Source organism: Platichthys flesus, chromosome 13, assembly GCF_949316205.1.
Source record: "Platichthys flesus chromosome 13, fPlaFle2.1, whole genome shotgun sequence".
In the NCBI taxonomy this organism is placed as follows: domain Eukaryota; kingdom Metazoa; phylum Chordata; class Actinopteri; order Pleuronectiformes; family Pleuronectidae; genus Platichthys; species Platichthys flesus.
In genome coordinates, this window is record NC_084957.1 from 2,317,316 (window position 1) to 2,344,805 (window position 27,490).

Consider the following 27,490-nt stretch of genomic DNA (forward strand, 5'->3'; position numbering starts at 1 on the left):
AATGAGTTGTTTTTTTAAAAGACTCTGAAATAGCCAACATGCAATATATATAATTATATAAAAAATACGTGAATAGTAAAGAAAGCAGTTTCAGTGTAACTTGATGAAAAATTAATATTTTCAGTGCAGATAGACCCGGTAGGATGAACACAAAATGTATTAACCTCACTCTGTGCACGCAAACACACACACTAACACACACTCACACACACTCACACACACACACATCTGTCACCTCCAGATGCTCAGATCCACAGTTCATGTGATGCAGGACTTAAACTTTTGTTGAGCATGAATTAAATCTGGTTCACATCAAACTGTCGTGAGATTCTTTTTAATAAAATGTTTTCTGTGAACCACGTCTTGGTTTCCACCGTGACGGAGCTTCTGGTTATATTTCAGCACTTTATTGTGAACACTGCACAATAGTGAAACGCTATGTCAGCATAAAGAAACCGCTGTTTTCCAGGTGACTGCAGTTGTGACTGTAACGTCTGCAGTGAGACGGTTTCCAGGCAGAACACACGGACGTGTGACGTCAGCACCGCACTGAAATCACAAAATCAGCACTTTCACCTTGATGCATTTCAATTCTAAGGTAAGTTATTTTCCACAGTTTGCAGTTTATCACTGGGCGTCAAAGAAACCTGTAATGTCTGTAATCTGTAAAGTTCTGAACTGATCTAATCCACATTTCTTTTGCTCTAGCTGTAAATAAAGAAGTCGATGTACAAAAATATCTATACAATGGTAAATGGAGTGTTTAGTTATAATATGGTTCAGAAAACTAACTTTACTCCTCTGATCTGACTGCAGCTTATAAAGCAAAGTGTGCAGGCTCAGTCTGCTACTCACAAACATATTGTTATTATATTTTACTATTATTTAGAATAAGTGACCAAAACGCTGAGTTTTTATTACAATTCATGTTTATGTTTTCCTGTCAGGGACCTCTAGTGGAGGACATCCGTTAGGACGCTTATAGACAAACAACTAATATCTTACTATCAATTGTATCTATCTCCTTTGAATCCAACCATTTCAAACATACTCTGTTTGTTTTGCTCTATAGTTTGTTTAAGTTTTATGTTTTGTATTTCTCAAACTGCTTCAGCAAACAGCCTCTGTTAAAGTTTCAAATGTTATTATGTGAAGCAAAAATGCATTTCCTTCATTTTTCAAGAGCTTTTTCTGTCAGAAATGTAATTTCAACCTATTATCTTCAGAATGAAGTTTATACTGTGGGTCAGTCGTGGCTGCAGCTTAATTCAAAATACACAGGACAAAAAAAAACACTTGAAAACATAAATTTATCTTTATACTAAAGTAAAGACTTAAATGTTCACAATAACTTGAATTTAAATCTGTGGTTTGAGTTTCACAGTTAATTTTGTCCACTGGAGTTAAATGGTTTAATAAATTCTTGAACCTAAAAGACTTTAAATCACAAATCTCATGAAACTGAAAATATTGTGAATGCATGTTTTCCATAATGAGATTGCGAGAGGAGTATTTTCTTTCAACACTTTATAAATTTCACAGATTGATCAGGTTTTTGCTTCTCTGAGGAAAAGACAAATCATCTGTTTCTGAGTTAAAACCACTTGAATAAAGAAATTCAGATTTCTGCTTCTCATCTTTCCTGAACAACCACAGCCTGCGATCGGCAAAACAGCGTCATGATCATTTCCTGTACTGGCACAGGAGACAGTTTCCATCTGAGCCGAGGGACACGCTGAACTATAAAGGTGAGTTTCATTGTTTTGTTGTATTCTACTGGAAGTGTGTGTTTTCAGTGTGAGTGTGTGTCCTCACCAGGGTTGTTTGAATTATAACAGTATGCAGTGCATGTTCCTGACTCTGATGGGATGGACCCTGGTCACCCTCAGCCTCTGTCGGCCCGTGTGGACCGGTGAGTAAACACCGACTCACACTGATGGGATGATTTCCTGTGTTTGTGTTGATGAGAACTTTTGTCACAGTTCAGGGTTAATATAAGGTAATAAAAGTTCTTAATAATAAAAGTTTTCTGGAAGTGTGGAGGAGGTGGAAACTAATATCGTGGCTCAAACTCTAAGACTCAGATTCACACATTTAAGATTAAATATGAGAAGTTTATCTTACTCAAAAATAAAGAAAACAAACTGTATTGAGATAAGTAAGAGAAACCATTATTCTTAAGTTATATTTACTTCATATTAAATAATTCTTGATACTAATTTTAAGCCAATGACAATCAGACAATGCAATTTTTTCCATCATGACACTTTAAACGCTTTTAATGATCTTTAAAATGAAGTAGATGATTTTAAATAACTTGAGCTTGGCTTTAGGAACATATGAAACTGGAAAGATTTCATACAGGCTGAAACTCTGAGAGATGGAACTTGTGAGATATTCTCAACTCTTGTATTATTACCAATAGATCCAGACTGTTCCTGATGGATCAGACTCTTCATCCACTGAGCGTCACATCTTCCTCAGACCTTCCTTGTTTTTCCATCAGCGGCGAAGGTGATCCAGCCGTACAGAGTGACGAGCATCAGCGGCACAGCTCAGGTCCAGTGCTTCATCCAGCCCCAGCCCTTCTACCTGCAGCAGACCCAACCCTCGGACTACTCTTACCCTGAGGAGATCCGTGTGACCCTGCTCAGAGGCCTCCACGGCTCCCAGGGCCTCTGCTCCACCACGCTCAACTTCACCGAGCACGGAGAGACAAGTGTGGAGGAGCTGGGGGAGGTAGGCTCATTGGTTTTCTCCATCATCCTCTCACTTGTCAAGCTTTTTTTTACTATACAAAGTGTGTGTACTGGCTGTGACTCCTGACAAGTGCCAGCCAGTTTTTCGGATCCATCATGTCCTCAGGCTGTCCGTGTGTTCGATTCTTCTCAACTCGATATCGGCCTGTTTCCTTGATCACAAGGCCAAGACCCTTACATTGTGCTGAAGACCTTCAAATGTACAAGGGACATTCACCTTCTTTTCCTGTTTTCTAAAATATTTTACCGCTGGGATCATGTTATTAACAGTGAATCACCTTAAGAGAAGATTGACCCTGTTGTGTTTCAGGTGCAGTGTTCTGCTGAGGTGACAGGGGGCGCCGTGCAGGTGACCGTGTCAGGACTGAAAGCCGCAGACACAGATTTGTATCGCTGTCAGATCCAGGTCCTCTACCCTCCTCCATACCTGCGGCTCACTGGGAACGGGACCCTCATCCATGTCCCAGGTGAGGACTCGCTCTCTCGTGCGCCATCACCCGCTGCGCCCATAGCTCGTGCTCACTTTCCCGTTTGTCCACAGACAACTGTGACGCTCCCGTGCAGGAGAGGGTTCAGCAGGGTGATGAAGAGGAGGGTGAGGAGGGTGAGGCGGAGAAGGAACCAGTCAGCGCCCCTGTGGTGGTCCTGGTGATTCTGGTCATGTTCGTCCTCATCATCATAATCTACCTACAGGTCAGAACATAAATTTATTACTATACTATGTTTAGAATGAATAAATAATAATATTATATTGTCTTTATATTGTATCTTTACTTATTTATTACTCTTGATGATGTTTCTATTTTCCCTGTAACATGGCAAAGTTCCCCATAGAGAGAATTCAAATACAGTATTAATGTATTACATCACATCGTATCGCATTGTATAGTATACTAATGTATCAAATTGCAATGTATTGTACAAAAAGTATCAAGTAGTAAAGTATTCCATCGCATAATAGTATTAAATACTACGGAATTGCATCGTATAGTAATGTATGGTATCAAATTGTATCGTATCATTTTATCTTTACTCATGAATTTATTGAGCTGTTTTTAATGTTGTAGAATCGAATGAGGGTCTAACTGAGGCCTTGAGGAGAAATGCTAGGTCCAACTACTTCAGCTAATACAGTGTTTACATGGTGCCGAAAGCAAACAATGTCTAATCAGCTGAGTTCACAAACCTGAGATCATGTAAAGTGTCTTTTCAACAGAGAGAGAAGAAGGAAAAGAAGGTTTGTTGCTCATGAAGCGATTTTTGCCCCAATCCTCTTCGTTAATCTGACCAAGGGGCAGAAATATCAGTGAAAGCACAACAACACTAAACGTGTGTTTTCAATTTGCAGACTCTCCAGTGTGAACGAGGGAAGAAGGACCGTGTTGTTCCTGGGTCGGCTGCTGGAAGCTGCTGAAGAGCCACAGCAGCAGCAGCTTTAGAGTTAATGGATTCATGGTTAACGGATCCAGGGAGCACCTCTGTTCTCATTGAGGTTCCACATGTGGACGTCGGTGCAGGAGTTATTTCTTTAGCACCACAGTAATGTTTACATTGTTGTAAACTCAAACTATATTATATTATTTTTTCTGTTTAAAAACAAAATCACTTGATTTTTTATTTGGTAGATGCTTCAGATCATTAAGGTGCATTATGGCCATAAAGGTTATTTGCCTGCAGTCTATTCGTAACTACCTCGTGTCTGTGTATTTTGCATTGTTCAGCAAATATTCATGTTGTGTATTTACTTCAAGTAAAATGTTTCAACTTTTATTTGTACAATTTCTTATTCATCTCCTGTTCATATAAAACACATTAGCATTAATTGAATCAATAACGTTCCACATCTGAAGTAACTAAGCAGGATAGAAAACATGAATATTACATCCAAGATTTATGTGAGATAAATAAATGAAAAATCCAAATTTATTATGAAACATGCTGAGTTCAAAGTGACAGGAAATAGCAGAGTAATAGTGCACAGTAGATCTGAAGTTGTAGAACAAGAACCACCAGGGGGCCTCACTTCAAGCTTGATGTATGACACTTAAACTAAATATGTTTTTCAAGGGCAAATGAAAAAATAATCCCTCCCGCCCCTCTGGATCCACTGCCACTGTGAGAATAAATCCCTTAGTGTGTCTTTATTTTCAAAGATACAGTTTGATTGGCGGCTGTCAATCACTGTGGCTGACACTAAGTTCACCGGGAGCCGGTGAGTAGACCCAGGATGAGACAGAGCTGATCGTGAGCGTTCCAGCAGCCGTTCATGGTTCTGAGCCACGTCCTCAGAATCTGCTCTAGATCAAGAGAATAACTTGAGATGAATAATGAATATTCAGTTTGTCAGCAGATGCAAGGCGCCCTAGTTACGCTGCTGATGTGACGCTCAAGCTCCCACTGGCTGTTTTCCAGCCACGGAGACTTTTAGTGTGAAACCATTTCCTGCCTGTTGGTTTCAGATCTCACCTCAAGTCAGTCTTGAGTTTCGCTTTAAGCCAAAAAACAAAAACAAGAAAACAAGTATTATGTGTTGTTGTTATGTTGGAACTCCCTCCCCCCTGACATCAGGAACATTGATCCAAATTCAATCGCTCTTTTTAAATCTAGCATCAAACCCCCCTGTTTAGGCACGAGTATGACTTTGAATGTACCTGTCTGCTGAAGTTGTTGGTCTGCTGCTGCTCTGCTTTGTGCATTTTAAAAATTTGAATTAACTTTATTGTTGACTGTTGTATGGCGACCTTGAGTATCTTGAAAGGCGCCTTATAAATAAAATGTATTATTATTATTATTATTATTATTGAAGCTCCAGTCAGATTCAGGTGAAAGGATCCATTAGTAGAAATTGAGTATAAAATAATGCTAGTGATGTTTTTACTAGTGTGTCATAATCTAAATTGAACAAATTGCTGCTTTCTTTACTCTAGAATGAACCCTTTATATTTAAATACTTTATATTTAAATACCTTATATTTACATCAGGAGTGGGTCTTCTCTATGGAGGCGGCCAAGTTTTTTTTCGGCCTTAATCCTATAAACTGAGCCTTTAAAAAAACTAAAAAGAAGAAAAATAATAATTTTTGTTGTTTTGTTTTAAGCAAAGAACTAAAAAAGTTTGCTTCTCAAGCTTCTTTTAGTTTGAAGCCAATCAAGTAATAAGACCATCTCTTAAGATGATTCTGCAACAAGAGAATCACTGACTTTATTTTCCTGGACATAGAATCTTCAAGTAGAACATATCTTCACCGGAGACGGTCTCCCACAGAAGGATCATACGGACCAATCAGGGAGCAGAATTCAGTCGGACGGTGCATATTGAGTCTTTGTGGTTTTCATTTCATTCAGTCACTTTCACAGAAGCACAGACCGTGAAAACAGGATGTGGGTTCGATGTGGGACAGATACTGTGATAGACGGCTGTAACTGTTGTTTTCTAACTCAAATATTTCCACTTTGAATAGGAGACAAGGCGAGAGAAGCTTTGTGAGGCTTGAAATGGTGGGATTTCGATTTTCAGTTTGGACTCATGATCTCATTTTATTTGTATATTTGGATTTTTGGATTTATATCTTGTGCGCCTGAATTCTTTCCTCCTGTGTAAATAGTCTCTCTCCACACTAACGCGGATATTATGCACAAAAGAAATCGGCCATATCCATGAATTTATATATTTTTTACTCCTTAGAGAACTCTTCGGGGTTACAGGTGCAATAACGACACAGAAAGCCTCTAATTAAAGTTGTGTTCTTCTGTTTTGAGTCTTTTCCTGTTTCATTTTGCAGTTTTTATTGTTGTTCCTCATTTCAGAGCACTTCCTGTCTTGTCTGTTTTCCAGGAATACATTTTAAAAGACAACGTATGATTCCCGAGCTTCGTTAATAATTATTCTCCTGGTGTGGTCGCCCACAATGTCTGGTCTGATAACGGCTTCTCCAAATTCACATCGACAGACTCGCTGCTAAAGGAAATGGTGTCACCCGCAGAATCTCCAACCCTAACATTTTATAGATCAACAGTTTGATTGACAGTTGATAAACAAACTAACCCCAGACTCTGATGATATCAGCGCCGATGCTCCACCTCAAGGAAGTGATTTTTTTTCTCATCTCAGTAGCAGAATGTCGTGTGTTGTCATAGTGGTTGTCGTGCTGTGACAGGTTTTCAGTTGTTGTCCAGGTTTTTACGAGAAAGGAGCAGAAACGCTGAGATGATCGTCAACGTCTTCATCATCTTCATCAGCACGGTTTATCTGAGCTGCCACCAAAGTCTCGGTATTGTCCTTTTTTATTGTGTTATAATAATGAAAATACAGAAGAACCAATACTAACGAGTAGTGAAACGTATACTGGTCTTCACTTTTTTTCTATACAAGCATTTAATTGTTGTTAGAAATTGATTTTAAATTGATTTTCATTTTGCACTAGTATATGAGCAGCAGACATAGAACAAAAACGTGTGGAGGAAGATTTTATTTTTCCTTTTGCATTTCGAGACTAAAGCTAAAATTAATTCAGGACCTTTTGTTTTGTATTTTGTGAGTAAGACGTAAGTTAAAATGTATAAATAAAACTAAATCACAGGAACATTTTGAGATAAGCCGCATTATTGAGATTCAAGTTGAAATGTTGAATAAATTAAACTTCTTTGGTCGTTTGGTCGTTAGAAGTTCCGTTATATGTTCTCCTCAGTTTGTTTATGACTACGAGAGAATTTCATTGTTACTAGATTCTGAAGAAAAATTTCACCAGTTTATCTCTCATAAGGTGTTTTTGTTTTTGTTTTTCTTAAAAGTTCAACTTTGATCTTGAAATTTAACGATTATCCTCGACTTCCTGACTTTTCTTTCATGTGCTCGGCCCTTTAATATCCCTCCGTACACAGCAGCTTGTTCATGTGTTAAATGAGTGAGGAGCAAATCTTCAGATGAGGAAAAGAAAAGAAAAAAGTGATGAATTGAAAATGTGAAACAAAGTTCTAAACGAAGCAGAAGCAAAACTTTTCAGTAAGTTGTTTGAACTGGTGTTTTCAGGGAGTCCTTCTCAGTGGTCATATTTCAACGTGACGCAGCCGGAGTATCAGACGGTGAACCAGGACGGGTCGGCCTCCATCAGCTGTGAACACGATGCACCAGTCCAGTCATCATCCATTTTGGATGTTCGACTCAACCGTGTGTCGTATGTAAACTGGTTCTGCCTCCGATTTGTATCTATTGTCTCGATTCTCTGTGGTTTTTTCACTGGCTTTGTTTCTCACGTCAAACTGTTCTGGGGATGATTTCACCCATTTCAAAAAAAGATTCCCTTGTTTTAACATCTGCTGTGACTTTTTCTGGTAAACACATCTTCAGCTGCATTTTAGGGAATGAAATGTTTGAATAAGGTTTTATTATTGTTATTACTTCAGACGCAGACCAAATACCTCAGCACTGATTGGATTCACCTCCCATTTTATACAGATCATAGACTTTGTTTAAAGATTGACGACCCTAAAATGTCCTTAATTTGGGCGCATCTTGTACTTTTGACCTTCAACTGGAATAAGTCTGCGGAGCAGTCATCGTGGCGAGGTGAGCTCAACCAATCAGAAGCATCAGACACATGAACAAACGTCAGTGGGAAAAGAACGACCTGAAACAATTATATTTATTATTATATTTGATTCATGTCCCATCTGCTGTGCTTTGGCTTCACCTTTGAGGAGCTTGCAATATCGTCCATCTTTTGTCTCTGGCAGCCGAAAGGCTTGGCCAAGATTGTGCACAAGTCTTAGCTTAGCTTAGCTTAGCTTAGCATAAAAGACTGAAAACAGGGGGAACGTATTACATCTTTAGCATGTGCTGAAAGGTTCAGTGTGTAAGATTTAGGGTGAATTTTTATTGGCAAAGAAATTGAACATAAAATAACCCTAGGGACGTTTCACCAGTGTGTTTCATCTAAATTGTACGAATGATTGTTTCTTGTTTCTTTATTTTTTGTTGTTGTTTCTTTACTCTAGAATGAGCTCTCTATATTTAAATACTTTATATTTACATCTGGAGCAGGTCCTCTCTGGACAAACTAAACATCTTTAGAGTTGAATGACAACTGAAGGTTTCCACAGGTTTTCCTTCATGTTCAGCTGCAACATGCAACTTCACCACTAGATGTGAACCTTAAAGCCAAAGTGTAAAAATGACAGTCACACGTGAGACTGTTTCTTGATGTCTTTCCCTAAACATTGAAATATTCCATTTTACTCATCGGCTGATTGATGATGATAACTTTATCTTTTCTCAGAGAGGGCCGAACCTCGATGCTCTGCCAGAAGGGAATGGAAGACTGTGAGAACATCGTCATGTATCCACAGTATCCCAACAAGTGTCTCTTCATCCTCCTGAACCTCGGGCCTGAGGACATGGACGCCAAGTACCAGTGTGAGTTCACCGTGAAGAAAGATGACATTGATAAGACCAAGAAGGGAAACCCGACCAGACTGAGGCCAGGTACGTCTGAGGCTTAGTGAAACAAAACATTCTGTTTTCCTTTTGCTTGTAAAGAGACTTGCAATTTTCAAGCTGCAACAAAATGACAAAAAATCAGAAGGAAGACATTTTTCTTATTTTTGAAGAAATCCAAAGCGTCATATTGTTATTTCTGTTTTCGTCAGAAATGTTAAAAAACAGGAAATTGTGGTTTTAAAGAATCAGAGCAGGAGTAAACATCATGATGCAAATAAAAGCTCCGGCCACAGAAGAGTAAAAAGAAAAGTGACATAGAAGATATATTATATAAGATATATGTATTTAGGTAAATTGTGAAGGAGAAAAAACTGAAGATAACTTTTAAATTAAACTGTTAAGTTAAATTAAACTAAACTAAAAGTTCAAAATGTCACAGAGAGGGACTGCGTCACTCCTCCTCCTCCTTCTCCTCCACCTCCTCCTGCTCCTGCTCCTCAGCTCAATGCCCTCACCTGGATACTGATTGGTCTGATGGCTCTGTTTCTCCTGTACGGCTGCGTCATCACCTGCATCTTCATCAGGCTGAGGGTGACTGTACGTCGTTGTCTTTCTATCTCTATCTACCTAGTGATGATTTGAAGTATTGTAAGAATCTTTGACATGAAGGCCGCAGGAAGCTCAACGTCAGGAAATCTTTTTATATTGATGTAGTTCAGGTCAGAACAATATATAAATTCACCATGTGGAACTATTACTTCCTATTTACTCTATATTTTATTTTGGAATGAACACTGGAGCTAAATATCCTGACAGTAAAAACCCTGTTCCTTTTCTGACTAGAGATTTTAATTATCAGGTATAATAGTTTAACCATCCTTGGTAGAAGGGCCACAAGTTACGAGAGTGTAAACTTTTTTTATTCTCCCGTAGAGGTGACTAGACTACCCACAATCCTCAGCTGTGATCTTGACATGTTTTACTCACTGAGCTACAAACTTTATATTTATTTCTGTTCCTGTTTTACAGAACCAAAACCAAAGAATTGTTCATGAGAACTCTACCTATGTGGAAATGAGGAAAGCTCCTCTGCGTGACCTCTGACCTCTCCACGTCCTTTGGCTCGTGTCCCTTTACCGTCAACATAAAACAGCGGCTTCCTCCGAGTCGAGCTGAAACACAACAGTCCCAAACTATCACTTGATTTGCTACTTGATCATGCACTACTGCAGCTAACCTGCAGGAGGCGACAAAGAGATGTTTTTCTCTGCCGCTGGAGTTCATCACTGCTTTTACAGAAGAACAAAATGTAGTAACATGCTATTATTCATTATATTGAATATAAATATATGTCCAGCTCTTTTTAATCTACCGACAGATGTTTTCATCTTCAGTAAATCCCTGCAGCTTAGTTTTTACAACATCGTTTAAATATTCTAATATAGTAAAACTGCTACAAATAAAACATAGACTCTTATTGATTGGAGAAACAGCAGTAATGAGATTTTAGCTGATTAAACAAGCATGACTGAATCCCGTCATTAACAAGTAAAGCAGGTCGTTATTCTCACGGGGATTTTGTGAAGCGTTGAGTAAGAACAGAAGAAGAACAGTCTATGGGTTTAAGAGACAATCAGGGAGATTAGAGATGGGGGAGATTAGAGATGGGGGGGGTGGAGCTGCTGTGTTGTGACAGAGTCATTTTAATATGATGATGACTTATTATCACGAACAGTACAGGTGAATGTGTTGTGGGCCAAGTTCACACGAGGCGTTCAATGACTCACAGGATCATGAAGGTGTCATTAGCTCAGGAACATCTGGAGGAGATTCAGTTGTTTTCCATGCCAGCTTCACCAGGCTCAGTTTTAAATATGTACTTATATATATATATATATATACATATCTCTGTGTAAAAGAAAGATTCCTCTGGTGGCAATCTCAATTTTTCTCCTTGTCCTATTTCCTGATTTTTTCTTATTATTTAAACTGGTCATAGTTTCCTGTTTTATCCCCTTTGCTGCTGGAACAGAACATTTTCCAATATTGAGATTAATAAAAGAAAGTCGTATCTTGTCATATTGGTGTGCATCTTTACATATCATATCATATTGTATCTTTGTGTATCGAATCTTATTGTATCTTACAACATCATATAGTATCTAATCGTATCTTATAACATTGTAGCTAATAGTATCTTGTATTATCAAATCTTATCTTGGTGAATCTCATCTTATTGTTTCTTATTGTATCATAAAGTATCTTTGTGTACAAATCTCCTAGAATCTTATATCGTATCTTATCTAAATTCTACACATTTGTCCTGATACTTAATAAACACAGTTTGAAAGATGTACACCTTGAAGATTTAGATTTATATTTCACAATAAAGATGATTTGATTCTGTTCATAGCTCTTCTCCACGTTCATTGTTTTATTTTTCCTCATCGTTAGTCACTTTTTATGTTTCTATCGTAAAGTTGAAGAGCGGCTGAAGAAGTCAGCGTCATTTAAAAAAGAAACACTCACACTGATAATCAGGGTTTGTCTTGTTGAAGTTTAGACATAAAACACACAATTAGGCAATAAATGATGAATTGACACGACAGGAAAAGATTTAGATTTATTTTTCATTTAAAACATTTATTTTCTTTAAGTGTTGCTCTTGTCAGGTTGCATCATCACTTGCTGTGTTTTTGTTTGCGTCAAGTGTTGATGTGTGTATTTTACATCATGTGTTTGCATTGGAACACGGATGTTTACCTTCACACGTCTGATTGGAGAAGAGCCGCTGAGATTAGAGGAGTAAAAACAAGAAGGTGTGAATCCTTGATGAGAGCGATTCACAAGAGAGTCATTACCTACGTGTGGATGTTTGTGTCATTAGGTCCAGTGTGTGTTTGTGTGTGTGTGCGTGTGTGTTTGTTCGGTTGTCTATCTCTATGTTTGTCAGCGGTGAATGTGGTTGGTGTAACCAAGAATCTCAAAATTTTATCGAAATAATAATAACTTTCTATACAGAGCTTTCCAAAATCTACTAAGGACTAATATTAATAAAAAATGACTGAATAATAAAAAACTTAATTCAAAGAAATATAATTAAAATTCAGGTAAAATCAGGAAATGCTCTGAGAACAGAAGGCTTTGTGCCCGAGGATCTCAATGTACATGTTGGCTTGTAAACGACCAAAGAGTTCTGCTGTGAGAAAAGTCGTGGAGAACATTTAGAGTAATCAGTAAAAGTCCTTTTCAAAATAATAGTCCCTGTTCCAATGATGAGGCCTCACCACACGATTTTTATCCAAATGCTTTTACATGTAAGATTCACGTCTTAAGTTATTCATGTCTCTGTGAGACCTGGACCTTTTCCTTTGCTCTTCGTTATCATGCACATACCTGACTGAGGAGTCAGACTGTGTGATTTCTCTGAAACACACAAATACACACGTGTTGTTTACAGCGTTCATGGTTTTTCCACATTCTGTCTTCAGGGCACACAAACGCACTGAAGTCGGAACACACAACTCTGAAAACTGTTTCTGCGGAACCCATGAACGGCCAGTTTCACACAGGAACACTGTGGTGGCCCTGAGGTTGTGTTTTCATGTGAAACGATGCAGCTGTTCTTCTAACCAATGGGCTGCTCCATAACAACAGTCAAAGAAATATAACCTGAATATGATTGTAATGTAGGCGAAAATTATTATTTATTAAAAACTGTAACATTATTACAACTTAAATAAAGTAAAATCCCGGGGGATGTGAATGAAATAGATTCCTCTCCTCCATCCCCTGCACCTTCAGGCTGTCAGGACTCTAATGTGTTGCAAGTTTTCAATATAACACAAAAGTACAGAGAATATAGCATAATAACAACTAAATAAAAAAATAAAAAAGTGTCCATTTGAAGACCGGTTGTGTCACAGCAGCGGAACCAGACTGTCCCATTTCAAAGGCTCCTTCAAGGGCTGCTACACATGCGGCCCCAGAGAAGCAAAGGGTCCAACTGGTGGACCCCGCGTGGCCCAGCCTCTCCCAGGATGCATTGCACTTCAGTGATGAACTGCCTTTCCAAGAGGTAACGTCCAATCAACTCGACCGAACAGCAAACCCACACATGCTGAAACACACAAGCTGAACAAGCCAACTTTCTTGTCGTGTCCAACTTTTCGGCGGAGGTGGTCTTCGTGGGGTAGACCTTGTTCTCCATAGGATACTCCAGAATAAAAAACACAGTTCACATCCCTGACACACACATGGAGACCTACCAACACATGTCACGTGTCAGGATTTGCATACATCTTGGAGTTAACGTGCGTGTCTGCATGTGTGTGTTTGTGTGATGTTATGTAAAGCGGTAACTTTTTGCACTTTGTGATCGGTTTGACAAACCTGAATTTGTCCTCCCTCCATCTTCTTCCCTGGAGCTAAATCTCAAGTGACAGACCTGAACAATGAACCTGTCAATCTCTTTCCTGCCCCGTTACATTCCAGTTGTATATAATGTGGGTTAAAGAGCTAAATCTAAATACAGCCGTGAGCAGCGATTTGCATGATGTAACCTTTTCCGGTTAAAGGCCAGAAAGGTTATTTCATACATTTTAATTCTCATTAAAGAAGAAGTCGTTCAAAGAAATGCTGAAGACTTTACTTTGCCATGGCCTTTTGTTAAATCCACTTATTACCCATTTTTTACACTAAACTGGTATTTTAAATCTTGACCCCATGACCCTTGAAGGATGAGCAGTATAGATGAAGGATGTCTTTTGGACTGGTTGGTACGGTGGTGCAGTGGTTGTTACTGTGGGCTCACAACAACAATTTTCTGGGTTCGAACATGGTGGCTGACGAAGGAGCATTTAATCATCTTAGAGTTGTTCTCTGGGTTCCGCCTTGACTTTTTGAAGACACTCAGAATATACGTGGAATAGAAATTAAAATGTTAACACACTAATCTGGGCCGTTTACAATAGAAAAGTATCCACTACACTGTAAAAACGTGTAGTTTGAGTCATAATACTGTTTGAATACTGTGTTGAATCATATTACTGATGAATAGTTGGCGCACATTAAGTGTCTGTGCTCCTTCAGAAGGAATCTTTGAATGTTGGCGTTGATGAGCTTGACACCTGAACTGAAGTCAGGTTGTCAGTCTCCATCTGTGACACTCAGTTAATTACACAGTGTTTGGAGTCTGGAATGTTCCATGATGGAAGCCAGTTTGGTCACAAGGACCAGAACGAGAATGTGTTGAGGACAAAACAAGTGAACAGACACAGAGACAGTGTGAGACAGAGACCTGAGTCGTCCACACAGACGGACGACAGAGCCAATCGGTCCGAAGGTGAAACGTCTCCTCCGACACAAAGCTGCTGCACTTCAGTTCCTACCACGGTAAGAACCACCTGGAAACTTCTCCTCCTGTCAGTTTATATGAGTAACAATGACTTTTAAGACAGGATACTTTTTATATGTCCCGATTTTTGAATTATAAATGAATAATTATTGTTAACTATACCAATAATAATAACGGTATTCGTGAAGCAGTATTCCGGGTTTGTTTATATATTTTAATCTTTCAGAATAAGTGATATTTGCAGATCTGACAATACAAACATTTTAATAAAAAGGTAACTTGCACCTTATGCTTTCGGTCAAGTGAGAAACTCTGTAGCTACGAGGTTCATTCACACGTTTGGAATGTTTGGTTGTTTTAAAATAAACAGAAAAATGTATATATTTATATATTTTCCAATGGTCCCATAGATTGTGTTAACAGTGTTAATGTAATTTAGCTGGATGCTCGATGGCTGAACGTTTAGTTCCCATGTGAGTTGATCCCCTCTCGGTCTCTCCGACTGAGTTCATCAAATAAAGAAGCTGAAAATCACTTCAGAAATTTATAAATGCAAACGTGTTGAATTCAGTTTGAATGCACCAGTTGAGAATGGAACATGGGACAGTGACGGCAGATAGGCAGTTGAATGTTAGATCACTGCTGTGATGCAAATGATAATTAAAGCTGTAACAAGAGTGACTGGATTTACTTCACAGTGGAAAAGCGTCTATCACCTCAGGAGCTGTGAGGTGAAACATTTCAAGGATTTCAAAAATGCTTTTATTCATAATTAGGGGGAAGAGGAGAAAATGAAAAACAACACAATTTAAATACGTCCATTTTATAATTTGCACAATTTTCAGTTTGGAAAAAGTGTAACTTGTGACTTTACAAGTTTGTGTTACTGTGTTTCAGATCCCGATCGGCCGCCAGCATGTTCAACATATTACACCTGGCTGCACTCAGTGTGCTCGCAGGTGAGAGGTTACACAACTCACACACAACCACTCACTTCATTCACACTGACAAGATGTCGTTAGAAAGCCTCCTAGAGATGAGCGACAAATTAACGAAGTAGAAAAGTGTTAAGTGATGTTCGATCAGAATTAATATTAAAATGATTTTCCGTAAAATAAAATAGCTACAAGAGTTCAGACCTTTACTGTGAAAATATGACCTTCTTTAATTTTTCTTAAATCATAAAACAAAAAAATAAACCTCAACAAATTGACTCCTGAGGTCTGTTTTTATTCATAATGTAACAACAGATCCAACCAAAAACCTCTTGTCTCAATATCTTCAGGTACGGCAACAACCCAGAGCTTTACCGGTTCAGCTGAATTGAACATCACGTCGTGCCCCATCAACCTCTACGGACAGAAATATGACAAAATATATGTGAGTAATAAACAGTCAATGTGTTTTAATCAACCTACCAATTACGTTAATAACTAACTGATCAAATGTTTACAAGCTGACATTTTCTTATCGATGTTGTGTCTTCTCCTGTCAAACAGGTGAGCTTCAATGCCAGCAGATTTACTGTCTGCTCCAATGGCCAGTACGACTCTGGAATCAAGAACGACTGCATTTTGATATCTGCGGGAGCTGCAGACAGAGGTAGCCTGGTCACATTCCCCATGGTTATCCCAACTGGATCTGAGCTCCATAAAAGGTTACCGAACCTGAAACACGCTGGGAAATGTATCCATGTGATTACATTAAATAACAGTACACAAGCGCCGGTGAGAATCAGACGGGAACTTGTTCTGACACATGTTGTTTTCAGCTCTTCGGATTTTAAAAACATTTCTGTCCTGTGTTTTGTCCAAATTCTCTTCTCAGATTCAAACAATCGAAATTGGCAATTTTGAGCCACAAGCGGTTATGGGAATCAGGACGTTTCCTGGATACACTGATTCTCATCTCGTGAGTAAATTAATCAAAAGAGTATGACGGGTATGAGTTGGTCATTTTTCTGTTGGTTGTGTTGAGTCTCGTGTTTAAATCCCGATTTATTAACGATATATCTGTAGAAGTCTTGGACGATTACTACACATTTGTTTTTTATGCACCTTCCAGGAACTAGACGTGGAGGTCAATGGCCTCACAGTCTTTAAACAGAGATTCCCTACAATTGTAACAACAGCAGGTCTCTTCACAGAAATAAGCGGTTGTAGACGCTCTGGTGAGTAAACAAAATATTAATTAAATTACATTTTTTGACCTAGAAGCAAAAATCAAAATGACCACTATGCTTCTTGAGGCTATGGTGATATTTTTTAAACCAACTAAATATAGTTTTCCTGACTTCTAGGCGTTGTTTATCAGACAAACACGACAGTTCAAGACCCAAGCAGCTGCTCCACTGTTTCCTGTGATGCGAGTGGAGTTGCGACTGCTGTCAGTGTCTGTGATCCCAAGGAGACTTGCAATGGAAATGGAAGGTAACATCAAATTCCATAAGTTCTTCATGAGTTTCAGTCGTTACCAAACACTGATGGTGTTTTGTTCCGTTTGAATATGCTCCTCCGCCTCCATCAGCTGCATCATCCCAAACAACGTGTGCACCGTGATCGGCTCCACGGTCATTGGTTTCGCTGGGCAAGTCCAGGCTGTGCCGGACCGCTGTGGCTACACTCTGTTCAAGTCCACATCCATCCCCGGCTTCCAGGTGGTGGGCGTCTTCCAGGAGCGACGCCGGAAAGACGTCAGCTTCTTGAAACGTGTGATCCTGCAGCTGGACGCGGCGGGAGTTCAAATCTCTCTGGAACAAGGGAGTCGAGCTCTGGTGAGTCACGCTCCATAGAACCTGTTGCTGCACAAAGAGCTGTTCACCTGTTGATTCAACGTTTGGTGAAAAAACCCTGAACTGGAGAATCTGCTGATGTTGCTGTTGTCTTGATCGACAGCCGCACCAGCCGCCGTCGATTCAGAGCAATAGAGTTTATTATTTAATATTGAATCGTATGAAGGAATTGGCCATAAGATGAACGTTTCTCTAGATATGCGATAGAGTTCTGGAATCAGTAGACAGATGATGGTGATGCTTGTTTCTTTCTTTAATAATGAAAACCATGCTAATTATGACAAAAGTTCAAATTGGATTCAACATTTTGCTCGTGGACTTTTTTTCTGATTCGTTGCTCCGCTGCCGTGATGAAGCTTGACACCAGAGAGCTTCGTCTCAACACCACAGCGATGGTGGTCCATGGGTGGGAGCTCACCAAGGACCAGGCTGGAGTGACGGCTAAGATGTCAGCCTCCAACTTCACAGTTTCTGTCCATTTCGATGGCTCCGTCTCTCACATCCACTTGACAGGTACAATGTAAATCCTTGATTCTTAGTAATTAGGCTGAAGGTGCCATGTTGGGGGTGATGTATGGAGTCAAATTCATCTGCACTGATCAGAAACCACAAACCCAACGAGAATAACATTTGTATGTCATGGTATAGAGAGTGATATGAGTACTATTTAAAATACATGTACTTCAGTACTTGCATTTGATCTGTGGAACATATAAAATGGCGTCATCTGCATAAAAGTGGACAAGGAGTGCTGATTTGATCACAACCACCATCTGCCATGTTTCTTCTAACTATTCTTTGTTAATAACTGAGCCACATGCTAAACACAAGGCTGTTAAATGGTACATATCAAATATTTAAGATGATCTAATATGAGACGCTAATTCAAGAATCATTTCGTTCGATATTGATCTGCTCGTCACTATTTGAAGCCTTCGTTTTGCTCCACTTGCAAAGTTCATTGATCGTCACGTTTCCCTTTCTGAAACTGGTCAGGGCCAAATGGACAAGACGCTTACGGGCTCTGTGGAAACTCCAGTCGGACTGTGAGGGATGAGAAGGTCTCCTCACACAGTGACACCGGGTGAGACCTTGAACACAACGTCCCACACCAGCAGCCAAGTTGTAGCTCAGATAAAATGAACTGATCTGATGTTGCTTATTGCCCCACAGCTGTGACAAGCAGTATAAAGAGGCTGCGGACCCGACTATCAACTGCAGCACCTCCACTGACTGGTAAATGCAAACTGAACCAAGTTGTACTGAATCCTGGAATTAGACGAACTGGAGGTTTCTCTATCCATAACGTCGTGAAAACAAGAGTGTAGTATTATAACAGTTAGCTAGCTGCACCTTCGTGTATGTGTCCTCACCGGTTTTGCAGGACATTTGCAGAAGAGCTCACTTTAATTAAGATTTGCTAGATTGATCAAATGAAAGACCGGTGGGTTGATTCTAGAAAGAGCTTCATTGATCAAGAGCTGAGGATCACGATCGAAACCTGTCTCTGAGGTGAAGGTTAACATTTCCACCAGGAAGTTCTATCAACTGTCATTGGAGGCAAACGGGATAGATGTTTGTCTTGTGCCATGGGAACGGTCTAAATTATTAATGGGAGTCTTATTGATTTTAATTTTGTAATATTGACTGATTGTACTTTCCTCTGTCCTGTCATATTTGATCTAGATTGAACTTTTAAAGCACTTTGTAACTTTGAAAAGTAATTATTCTTTCTCCTCTGCATCACTGGAACAGGTGTAACCTCCTGAAGCAGGCTCCCTTTACTGCTTGCAACATGGAACATGACCCAGAACCCTTCATTACTGCCTGCACACAAACGCTGTGTAAATACCCTGAAGGGGATGGTCTCAAGTGCCAGTTCCTGGAGGCGTATGCCAGAACCTGCAGCCTCTCCAACATCACAGTGGAGGAATGGAAGTCAGAGACCCGTTGCTGTAAGGCTGTGACTCAATATCTTCTGTTTTATGGTTTTAATTAGGACTATTTTTCTCTACTTCAACATAAAGACAAGGTCCAGTTTCCAGTTGCAGATCTCAGCACTGAAACTGAAACAATACACGTTAAAGGCCTGCTTGGTTGAATCAGACTCAAGTACATGCACTCACATGTACTGACATTGTGAACCTTCTGTGAGACTGATCATTGTCTGAGATCAACACCTGTGTGTGTGTGTGTGTGTGTTTGCAGCTGCTTTCTATCAGGGCGTCTGTCAGGACACGTTCTGCAGTGATCACGAGTTCTGTGGGCAGAAGAGCAACGGGGGAAGCGGCTGCGTCTGCCGGGCCATGTTCGCCTCCAAGTACAACTCAACCGGCACCTTTGGTGAGTCGGCTTCGACTCAAGAGATTCACAACTCTTTTTATAATTTGTCTCAGATTTATGGAATAAGTGGAATATCCATTGAGGATCTGAATAGATGATGTGTCACCTGTCGTGGTCAGAAACCTCCTAATGAGGCCCTATGTGTTTCATTGGCTCGCATGTTCAATTAATTTGGCCCATATGAAGAGATTTGGCACCAAATAATTCCAAACATGATATAAATATAAATGTTAACAATCCTTTTTCGTGCATGTAATAACATTAAGAAGTAATACTAAAGAGACATGATATAAACTTTGGAAAGTGTCCATTTGTCAGCCCCTGAAAAGATGTTAATCAACGTATAATTAACATCTGAATGTTCCTCCTTTCTGCTATTTGGACAAAGTTAACTGATCTTTATATGTTGTCAGGAGAGCCAATGGTCTGCGAGAAGAATGCTGCTAAGCTGAATATGGCTAAATGTCTCTTGGAGAACAAAGGCATTGACTTCTCTGTCTTACATCTCAATGACGAGGCCTGCAAAGGTGAAATGGACAATGAGACCCACATGGTGACGTTCGGCTTTGACAGGAAGAAAGCCTGTGGAGCAGTGATCCTGGTGGGTACCTCTCAGGAGAACATTAACTGCTGCAGCCTGAAATGTTAAAATGAAGGTGCAGTAACAATGTTTGTCTCCGTGTGTCCCTACAGGCAAACAACAGCCAGATCCTCTACAAGAACACCATCGTGAACCGGAACAGCTCCATGTACGGCATTATCAACCGTCAGGACTCGGTTCATCTGGACTTTTCATGTCTTTACGATCAGCCGGACATCAAGACCATTACCTTCACACTCAAAGACAGGTTTGTGCTGGGTGTACGGTTCCAGAGGTGACGCCTTTGAGAACCAGAAACTGAGCTTAACTTACTTTTTAAGAGATGAAGACTGGACTGAACTCTGTCTTTGCCTTCCAGCTCCGTCACCCAGCAGATCACTTCTGGACAACGGATTTACAATCTGACCATGAAGGCCTACAAGGACCTTATCACCAAGGAAGCCTTACAACAACATACTGAAATGCAACTGGACGAGAAGCTGTGGGTGGAGCTGAGCGCTGATGGGCTGGATGACGAAATGGTTGCAGTGGTGACGGACTCCTGCTGGGCGACCGACCAGCCCAGCCCGAACGGAACCCTGAGATATGACCTCATCATCAAAGGGTGAGATCACAGACTGCATGACGATACGTCTCCATTTCCTCCCACTGTGCAAACTCGAATCCAAAAATATCCCAGATCCCAGTGATTGTGGAGCGGGATCAAGTTCTCATTGATACATGAGCTCCACCAATCACGACCCAGCCTGAGAGGAAGCTCACCCAGTCTCACCCGAACCCGAGAGAGATTCTGTTCTTCTGGCACCAACCCGACCTCAGCCCAATGTTTGACCTGATCCAGATCGTGTGACCTCACTATTTTAGATATTTCATGTTATCTATCTTTAAATACTCTACGGCTGAGAAACACAAAGATGCTTGTGGGGATCATACCCCTTCATGTCTGCTCTTCTGTCTGTTTGACTAGCTGCCCTAACCCCGCTGACTCCACGGTGAATGTGAAGAACAACGGACAGGGAACATCCAACAGTTTCTCCTTCAACACGTTCCAGTTCTCTGGACAGGATGGTGAGGTCTTCCTGCACTGCAGAGTGACGCTGTGTGTCAAGAAGGGTAGCAACTGCATCCCGGTAGGTCGACAGCTCCTGACTAGATCATATTAAGTTATATAAAGATTTATGAGTAGATATTTTGTATTTTTGTATCACACTTGAAACGGAACTTCTGTCATTTGATTTCCTCAGAGATGTGGCCCGGGTGAGAGAAGACGCAGGTCCATCATGTCAAAGTTTGAGGATGAAAACCCTGCCCTCATCAAACTGGCCTGGACTTATTGAGTAAGTTCAATTCCCTTGCTGACGGATGTAGGGGGGGGGGGGGGGGTTCATGCGTTGGCTGAAATAGAAACAAATTCTACCCATATTTTTTATTTCTCGTCGCATTTTGTAGAAGATACATCTGTATAATTTCAAGATCAATGACTGACCATAACTTGGGTTTGGTTATTTTCTCAGGTTTCCATGGAGGCTCAGAACGACCGACGCTCAGGAAGAGTCATTGATCTTTCTACAGATCTATAATGGCACATGAAATATTCATACATAATTATACATGAAGCAACCAGACGTCAATGCTGATCCTCTCTAAGCTTTGAATAAGTTGGGTCTTGATTTGGGGGTTTCTGGGGTTGTTTTTTCCTGTCGGGGTGTAAATGATTTTCTGCAGCAGAGGTATGGAATATATCCTCAGCTGAATGTGTGAGCGGGCTTCCTTAGGGCTCTACAGACTATACATACTATGAAGAGTGGGCTATAAGGTTTTATATAGATGCAGCTGGTGACAGCGCCACCATGGTGGTTAGAGTTAGGGTCAATCCTCCTGTAGAGCTTTGGTATGATTTTGAAATCCAAGAAGAACTTCAACCTGGTTAGAATAAAATCAGGTTCATTTACCTTTATTATGAAAGTGTATAATCAATAAAAAGCATCATTGGAATATAATGAGTTGTGTTTTCTGTTATGTTGTCATCCCTTTCCATTGGTTGTGTGTCCATTTGTGAGGAGGCTGGTGCTACTACTCAATGACCCGGTCAAAATCCCACCTGTAATGATGGCAGCTGGGTCGTTTGCCAGATCTGGGCCACAAGTGAACCATGGAAATACTGCATGTCAACCAAAGGTGGCCCCAAGTAGTAGATTTTGTATATTTCGTGCTTTTCAAATGTTCAAAGTTTGACATTTCATGGATTTGATGAATAGAATTTGAATCTAGCAGATTCAAATGCAGGTCCATCAGGGAACTGATGGACCTCGGGGGAGGAATGAACTTTAGTGACATTTCAGTTATTGTCCCTTATTTCTGTATAATTGTAAAATGTTTTATGAGTCAAACTAAAGTTTAACGGAAGTTTTACCAAACACACACACACACACACACACACACACACACACTGTGTAAATAAACACTGCAGGGCTCGCTGTGACCCATTAGCTGAACCTCTGTGGATGAGGACAGTTTCACACCTGCTTTCATTAGCGTCCCATAATGACAGGACTGCAATCAGAGGCGTCACTGCAGCACAACACAAAGTCAACACCAACACACGATCAACACATGATGCAACTATTGCTCCATTCACCAACGGTTCAAAGTAAACAAGTAAACTTTGGAGTTTCACTTCAACCACTACACATCAACATGAACCTGACATGACCCATTGGCCCAAATCACAAAGTAATCGACCTAAACTCACCTCTTGTGATATCAGCCTCACAAATACGATACAACAGTTTAACACACGTCTCTTTAACAGACGTAATAGTGAGGCGGGTATAGTTGAACCTTTTTGATGTCTACATGTATGTGCAAGTCATCATGCAACGTGCACTTGGACCAACTGCAGCAGAAACAACCACAGAAGCAGTTTTGAGGCGTTAACATGATTCATTCTTTCCCCCACGACGGAATCTGAATCGTTTGGGGGGATTAAGTCATCCAAGTGTCTGCAGGACAGTTACATTCAACCTGAATTGAGGTCATTATCCCCATGTTTTAAGCCTAAAAGTCAGACACAAGTGGCGAAGCTAGCAGACTTAGCTACTCAATTGTGTTTCCGAGGGTCCGTGAAGATATCACGCAGCTTGCAGAACGTCTATCAGAGAACATCTTAGCACACTTCACCCTCCCTCAATCAGCAGAGTGGTGATCATGGGTGAAATGTCATTTTTCAGTAAAATATCCCTTTAAATAAACACCACAAATGACCAGTGGAGCAAACAGGCGGTGCGGCTTGATGACAGCGATGTCTTATAGCAAGGCTGTGTAATGTTTGCTGAGCTTTCATGTTGAGAAAAATCAAAGTCTATCAATTTGTCGAGTTCCTGAAACACAAGTGAGCACTGGATATTACCCATGATCCTCTGCTTCCTAAACCAGCAGAGCTTCGGTAGCAATCCACCTTCTGTCAAGAAGAATTCTTCATGTTTTTAAAGTTTCCTGCTGAATATTGGAGATAAACTCTGGGTTTTAATATATTCTAAGTCTTTTCAACTGATCCACAGTTCAGTGATGACAGTGCAGTGATAATAAAGTTTACAGAATGTCAATCAGTAGAGTCCAGACCTGCGCCAAGGCCAAACAGCTGGCTTGTGAAATCACCTTCAAATTCTCTAGATCCAGATGTTTACTTGGATCTGCACCAAATTGAACAGGCTCATGAATATCAGTCTCTTTAACATATCTGATTTGTTTCATCAAGATCCTTGAATTATCTAGTAAAAAACAATCACATCTTCCACCAAGTTCCGTGGTCATGTGTCCAGCAGTCGACAACATAATAATAATGATAATAAAACCGGACAATGGAGATAAAATGTGAATTAGACGAAGGAGCGTTTTGTTATTATGGTTTTCATGAGAATGGGATGGATAGTAAAACCACAGCTGTCAGTCCTGTGCATGATGGAAAGCTTTGGGGAGGAGGTCTCCATAGGATCCCATGTGTCCATTGAGCTGTGGCATGAAGGAGGCACCGGGAGGAGCGAGATAAAAGAGTGTACGACTGGAGAGGACAACTTTGAGCAGTCTGCAGCTTCTCCTCTGACGATGGAGACTCCGGAGGGAGCCGAACTCTGCTTCCCACAACTCAACAACTCCTGCAGGAAGCCCAGCCACCCTCACACCCAGGCCATGTTGATCTACGTCCTGCTCTCCTCCGTCTCCATCATCACAGTGGCTCTTAACCTGCTCGTCATCATCTCCATCTCCCACTTCAGGCAGATACGATCCTCCCCCACGTTGTATTTTAAACACAGGTTCACAGATGTTGTAGAGTTTTTTTATTTACTGTGTAAAATAGCTGCTTTCTTTCATTTAAACACATCCTGGCATACCTAATGGAATGACTTGTGTGTATTACAGTACAGTGATGGTATTCTTCTTCTCCAGGCAGCTCCACACTCCCACCAACCTCCTCCTCCTCTCCCTGGCCATCTCAGACCTCTTCGTTGGCCTCCTGCTGATGCCGGTTGAAATCATCTATGTGGAGAAATGCTGGTTTCTGGGTGACATTGTGTGCACGCTGTATTACGTCCTCGACTACATGATCACCTCGGCCTCGGTGGCCAACATGGTGCTGATATCGTTTGACCGCTACATCGCCATCTGTGACCCTCTGGATTACCCCACCAGAGTGACCAAGAGACGGGCACAAGTGTGTGTTTGCCTCTGTTGGGTTTGCTCTGTTTGTTACAGGCTTCTGCTGATGAACGATCACCTGCAGCAGCCAGGCAGGTCCAGCTCCTGCTTAGGCGAGTGTGTCGTCGTCATCAGTAACATCGCGGGAGTCGTTGACCTCGTCTTCACCTTCATCCTCCCCATCGCTGTCATCATAGTTCTGTATCTGAGGGTGTTTGTGGCGGCTCTGGCTCAGGCTCGAGCCATCAGGTCTCACATGGTGGCAGCTCCACGCTCAGGGACTGTGACCGTGAAGAAGGCAGAGATGAAAGCAGCCAGGACTCTGGGCATCGTGGTCGTTGTGTTTTTGATTTGTTTCTGTCCGTACTATTTCCCCACTCTGGCAGGTGAAGACACGTCCGTCAACGCCTCGTCCGCAGCTGTTGAGATCTGGCTGACACATTTTAACTCCTGTCTGAACCCGGTCATCTACGCCTTCTTCTACCCCTGGTTCAGAAAATGTATTAAACTCATCCTCACACTGAAGATACTGAAACCCGGCTCCAGAGATATTAAATTACTGTAGCGACACACAGAGTCTTGAAACTAACATGCATAGAGGTTATAATGTTCTTAAGCAGAAATCTCTGCTCATTGTGGTTCTGTATATGTGTATAAACCTTTTCATTAATGTTTGTCTTATGTTTAATATAAAGTCAGAATCGGGTTTTATTGCCAAGCAGGTTAACACATACAAGAAATTTGCTGTGGTGTATTTGTCCATGTATATATATAAGAAATATAAATGATCTATGAGCCCACAGGTCTTATAGGTAATAATTTAAAGAGTTACTTAATAATCATTTAAACATTTTTTCAAATAAATAAAAATGATTCTCACTAATACATGCTTTTCATTTAAGGGTATTTTATTAAAGTTTTCTCCTTTAGATTGAAGCCACTGGCATTAGAGGCAATAGTTCAGAGTACAAGCAAACTGTTTAACTCCAATACAAGCACAGTTATATAGCGACTTGCTTTCATTGATTGTGAAAGTAAATAAATGTGAAATTTGTTCCTAATTTTTTGCATAAAAAATGTAATATAGAGACAGAAGATTCATAAAGTACTGGAATGAAAAGCAGAATCAGTAACAGTCAATACAAATTGACACAGCACAGAAATACAGGGAGAGTTTTTTCCTGATTCATGGATAAATATTATGTTTTGTATATAACTTGTACAAACACACATTTGTTTTGCTCACACACACAAAACTATAGAAACTGACCACAACAGATCAGAGTTGACATCTCAGAAACGTTATGTTTGCTTCAGGTCCCGTCCAGGGTGATTTTATTTTTACTTTTCAAAGCTGAACATTAATGATCCAGTGTTTAGGATTCAGGGGACTCTATCAGCTGGAAATGAAAATGAGGTCTTATATTGTTATTATTATATTATCGTGTTTTCGTTACCTTAGAACCATTCTTCAATATTCACGTTAGGAGTGGGTCCTCTTCACATTGTTTCTACAGAGGCCTGTAAGGGACAAAACAGGCCCTGGTTTCAGAAAGGAGCTTTAGATGTTTTACATTGTGGGTCCTCTGGCAGGGAGGTGAGGGGTTTTCAGCTGTTTGCAATAAGAAACTTCACCACTAGATGTCGTTCTTGTATCAGTGTAGTGACTACGACGCCATTTCACGTGCAGGGGAGATGCTTGACAGGACACTCTCAAGCCGGCTCGTGCTTCAAGTGACGTCACTCCAATAGACTCCTGCTTCCCGCAGCAACAATTAATGAATCAAAAAGGAATCAAATTCTAGCAGGTACTCTGATCTCAGCTACAAACCTGTACAAACGATTCAGATTCTGTCGTGGGGGAAAGAATGAATCATGTTAACGCCTCAAAACTGCTTCTGTGGTTGTTTCTGCTTCAGTTGGTCCAAGAGCACGTTGCATGATGACTTGCACATACATGTAGACATCAAAAAGGTTCAACTATACCCGCCTCACTATTACGTCTGTTAAAGAGCCGTGTGTTAAACTGTTGTATCATATTTGTGAGGCTGATATCACAAGAGGTGAGTTTAGGTCGATTACTTTGTGATTTGGGCCAATGGGTCATGTCAGGTTCATGTTGATGTGTAGTGGTTGAAGTGAAACTCCAAAGTTTACTTGTTTACTTTGAACCGTTGGTGAACGGAGCAATAGTTGCATCATGTGTTGATCGTGTGTTGGTGTTGACTTTGTGTTGTGCTGCAGTGACGCCTCTGATTGCAGTCCTGTCATTATGGGACGCTAATGAAAGCAGGTGTGAAACTGTCCTCATCCACAGAGGTTCAGCTAATGGGTCACAGCGAGCCCTGCAGTGTTTATTTACACAGTGTGTGTGTGTGTGTGTGTGTGTGTGTGTGTGTGTGTTTGGTAAAACTTCCGTTAAACTTTAGTTTGACTCATAAAACATTTTACAATTATACAGAAATAAGGGACAATAACTGAAATGTCACTAAAGTTCATTCCTCCCCCG

General features: G+C 40.5%; 4 protein-coding genes across 5 annotated transcripts; all 4 read left to right on the forward strand.

Annotated features, from left to right (window-relative positions):
- The first annotated feature begins 132 nt into the window (after nucleotides 1-132).
- Nucleotides 133-4,482, forward strand: cd28 (CD28 molecule). Of its 2 annotated transcripts, XM_062402957.1 has the most exons (7): nucleotides 133-598; nucleotides 1,657-1,748; nucleotides 1,839-1,912; nucleotides 2,507-2,739; nucleotides 3,070-3,226; nucleotides 3,301-3,452; nucleotides 4,108-4,482. In XM_062402957.1, the coding sequence occupies exons 3-7, from the start codon at nucleotides 1,840-1,842 to the stop codon at nucleotides 4,171-4,173; spliced, it is 681 nt and encodes a 226-aa protein (XP_062258941.1). In that variant the 5' UTR covers nucleotides 133-598; nucleotides 1,657-1,748; nucleotide 1,839; the 3' UTR covers nucleotides 4,174-4,482. The 2 variants fall into 2 exon arrangements, with proteins under 2 accessions (XP_062258941.1, XP_062258942.1); XM_062402958.1 differs by lacking the exons at nucleotides 133-598; nucleotides 1,657-1,748 and having other exon boundaries at nucleotides 1,793-1,912.
- A 2,393-nt stretch (nucleotides 4,483-6,875) lies between these two features.
- On the forward strand, nucleotides 6,876-11,610 carry LOC133966815 (uncharacterized). Its single transcript, XM_062401842.1, has 5 exons — nucleotides 6,876-7,030; nucleotides 7,789-7,933; nucleotides 9,035-9,240; nucleotides 9,635-9,792; nucleotides 10,225-11,610. The coding sequence occupies exons 1-5, from the start codon at nucleotides 6,967-6,969 to the stop codon at nucleotides 10,297-10,299; spliced, it is 648 nt and encodes a 215-aa protein (XP_062257826.1). The 5' UTR covers nucleotides 6,876-6,966; the 3' UTR covers nucleotides 10,300-11,610.
- A 2,784-nt stretch (nucleotides 11,611-14,394) lies between these two features.
- On the forward strand, nucleotides 14,395-21,623 carry LOC133966979 (uncharacterized). The gene is made up of 15 exons (XM_062402119.1): nucleotides 14,395-14,531; nucleotides 15,449-15,510; nucleotides 15,837-15,931; nucleotides 16,051-16,208; nucleotides 17,078-17,324; nucleotides 17,699-17,855; nucleotides 18,339-18,426; nucleotides 18,516-18,578; nucleotides 19,098-19,297; nucleotides 19,551-19,685; nucleotides 20,099-20,286; nucleotides 20,379-20,533; nucleotides 20,645-20,890; nucleotides 21,254-21,416; nucleotides 21,531-21,623. Exons 1-15 carry the CDS (start codon nucleotides 14,395-14,397, stop codon nucleotides 21,621-21,623), a joined length of 2,187 nt encoding a protein of 728 aa, XP_062258103.1.
- A 2,767-nt stretch (nucleotides 21,624-24,390) lies between these two features.
- LOC133967405 (trace amine-associated receptor 13c-like) lies at nucleotides 24,391-25,546 on the forward strand. The gene is made up of 2 exons (XM_062402827.1): nucleotides 24,391-24,560; nucleotides 24,733-25,546. The coding sequence occupies exons 1-2, from the start codon at nucleotides 24,391-24,393 to the stop codon at nucleotides 25,544-25,546; spliced, it is 984 nt and encodes a 327-aa protein (XP_062258811.1).
- Nucleotides 25,547-27,490: the final 1,944 nt, after the last annotated feature.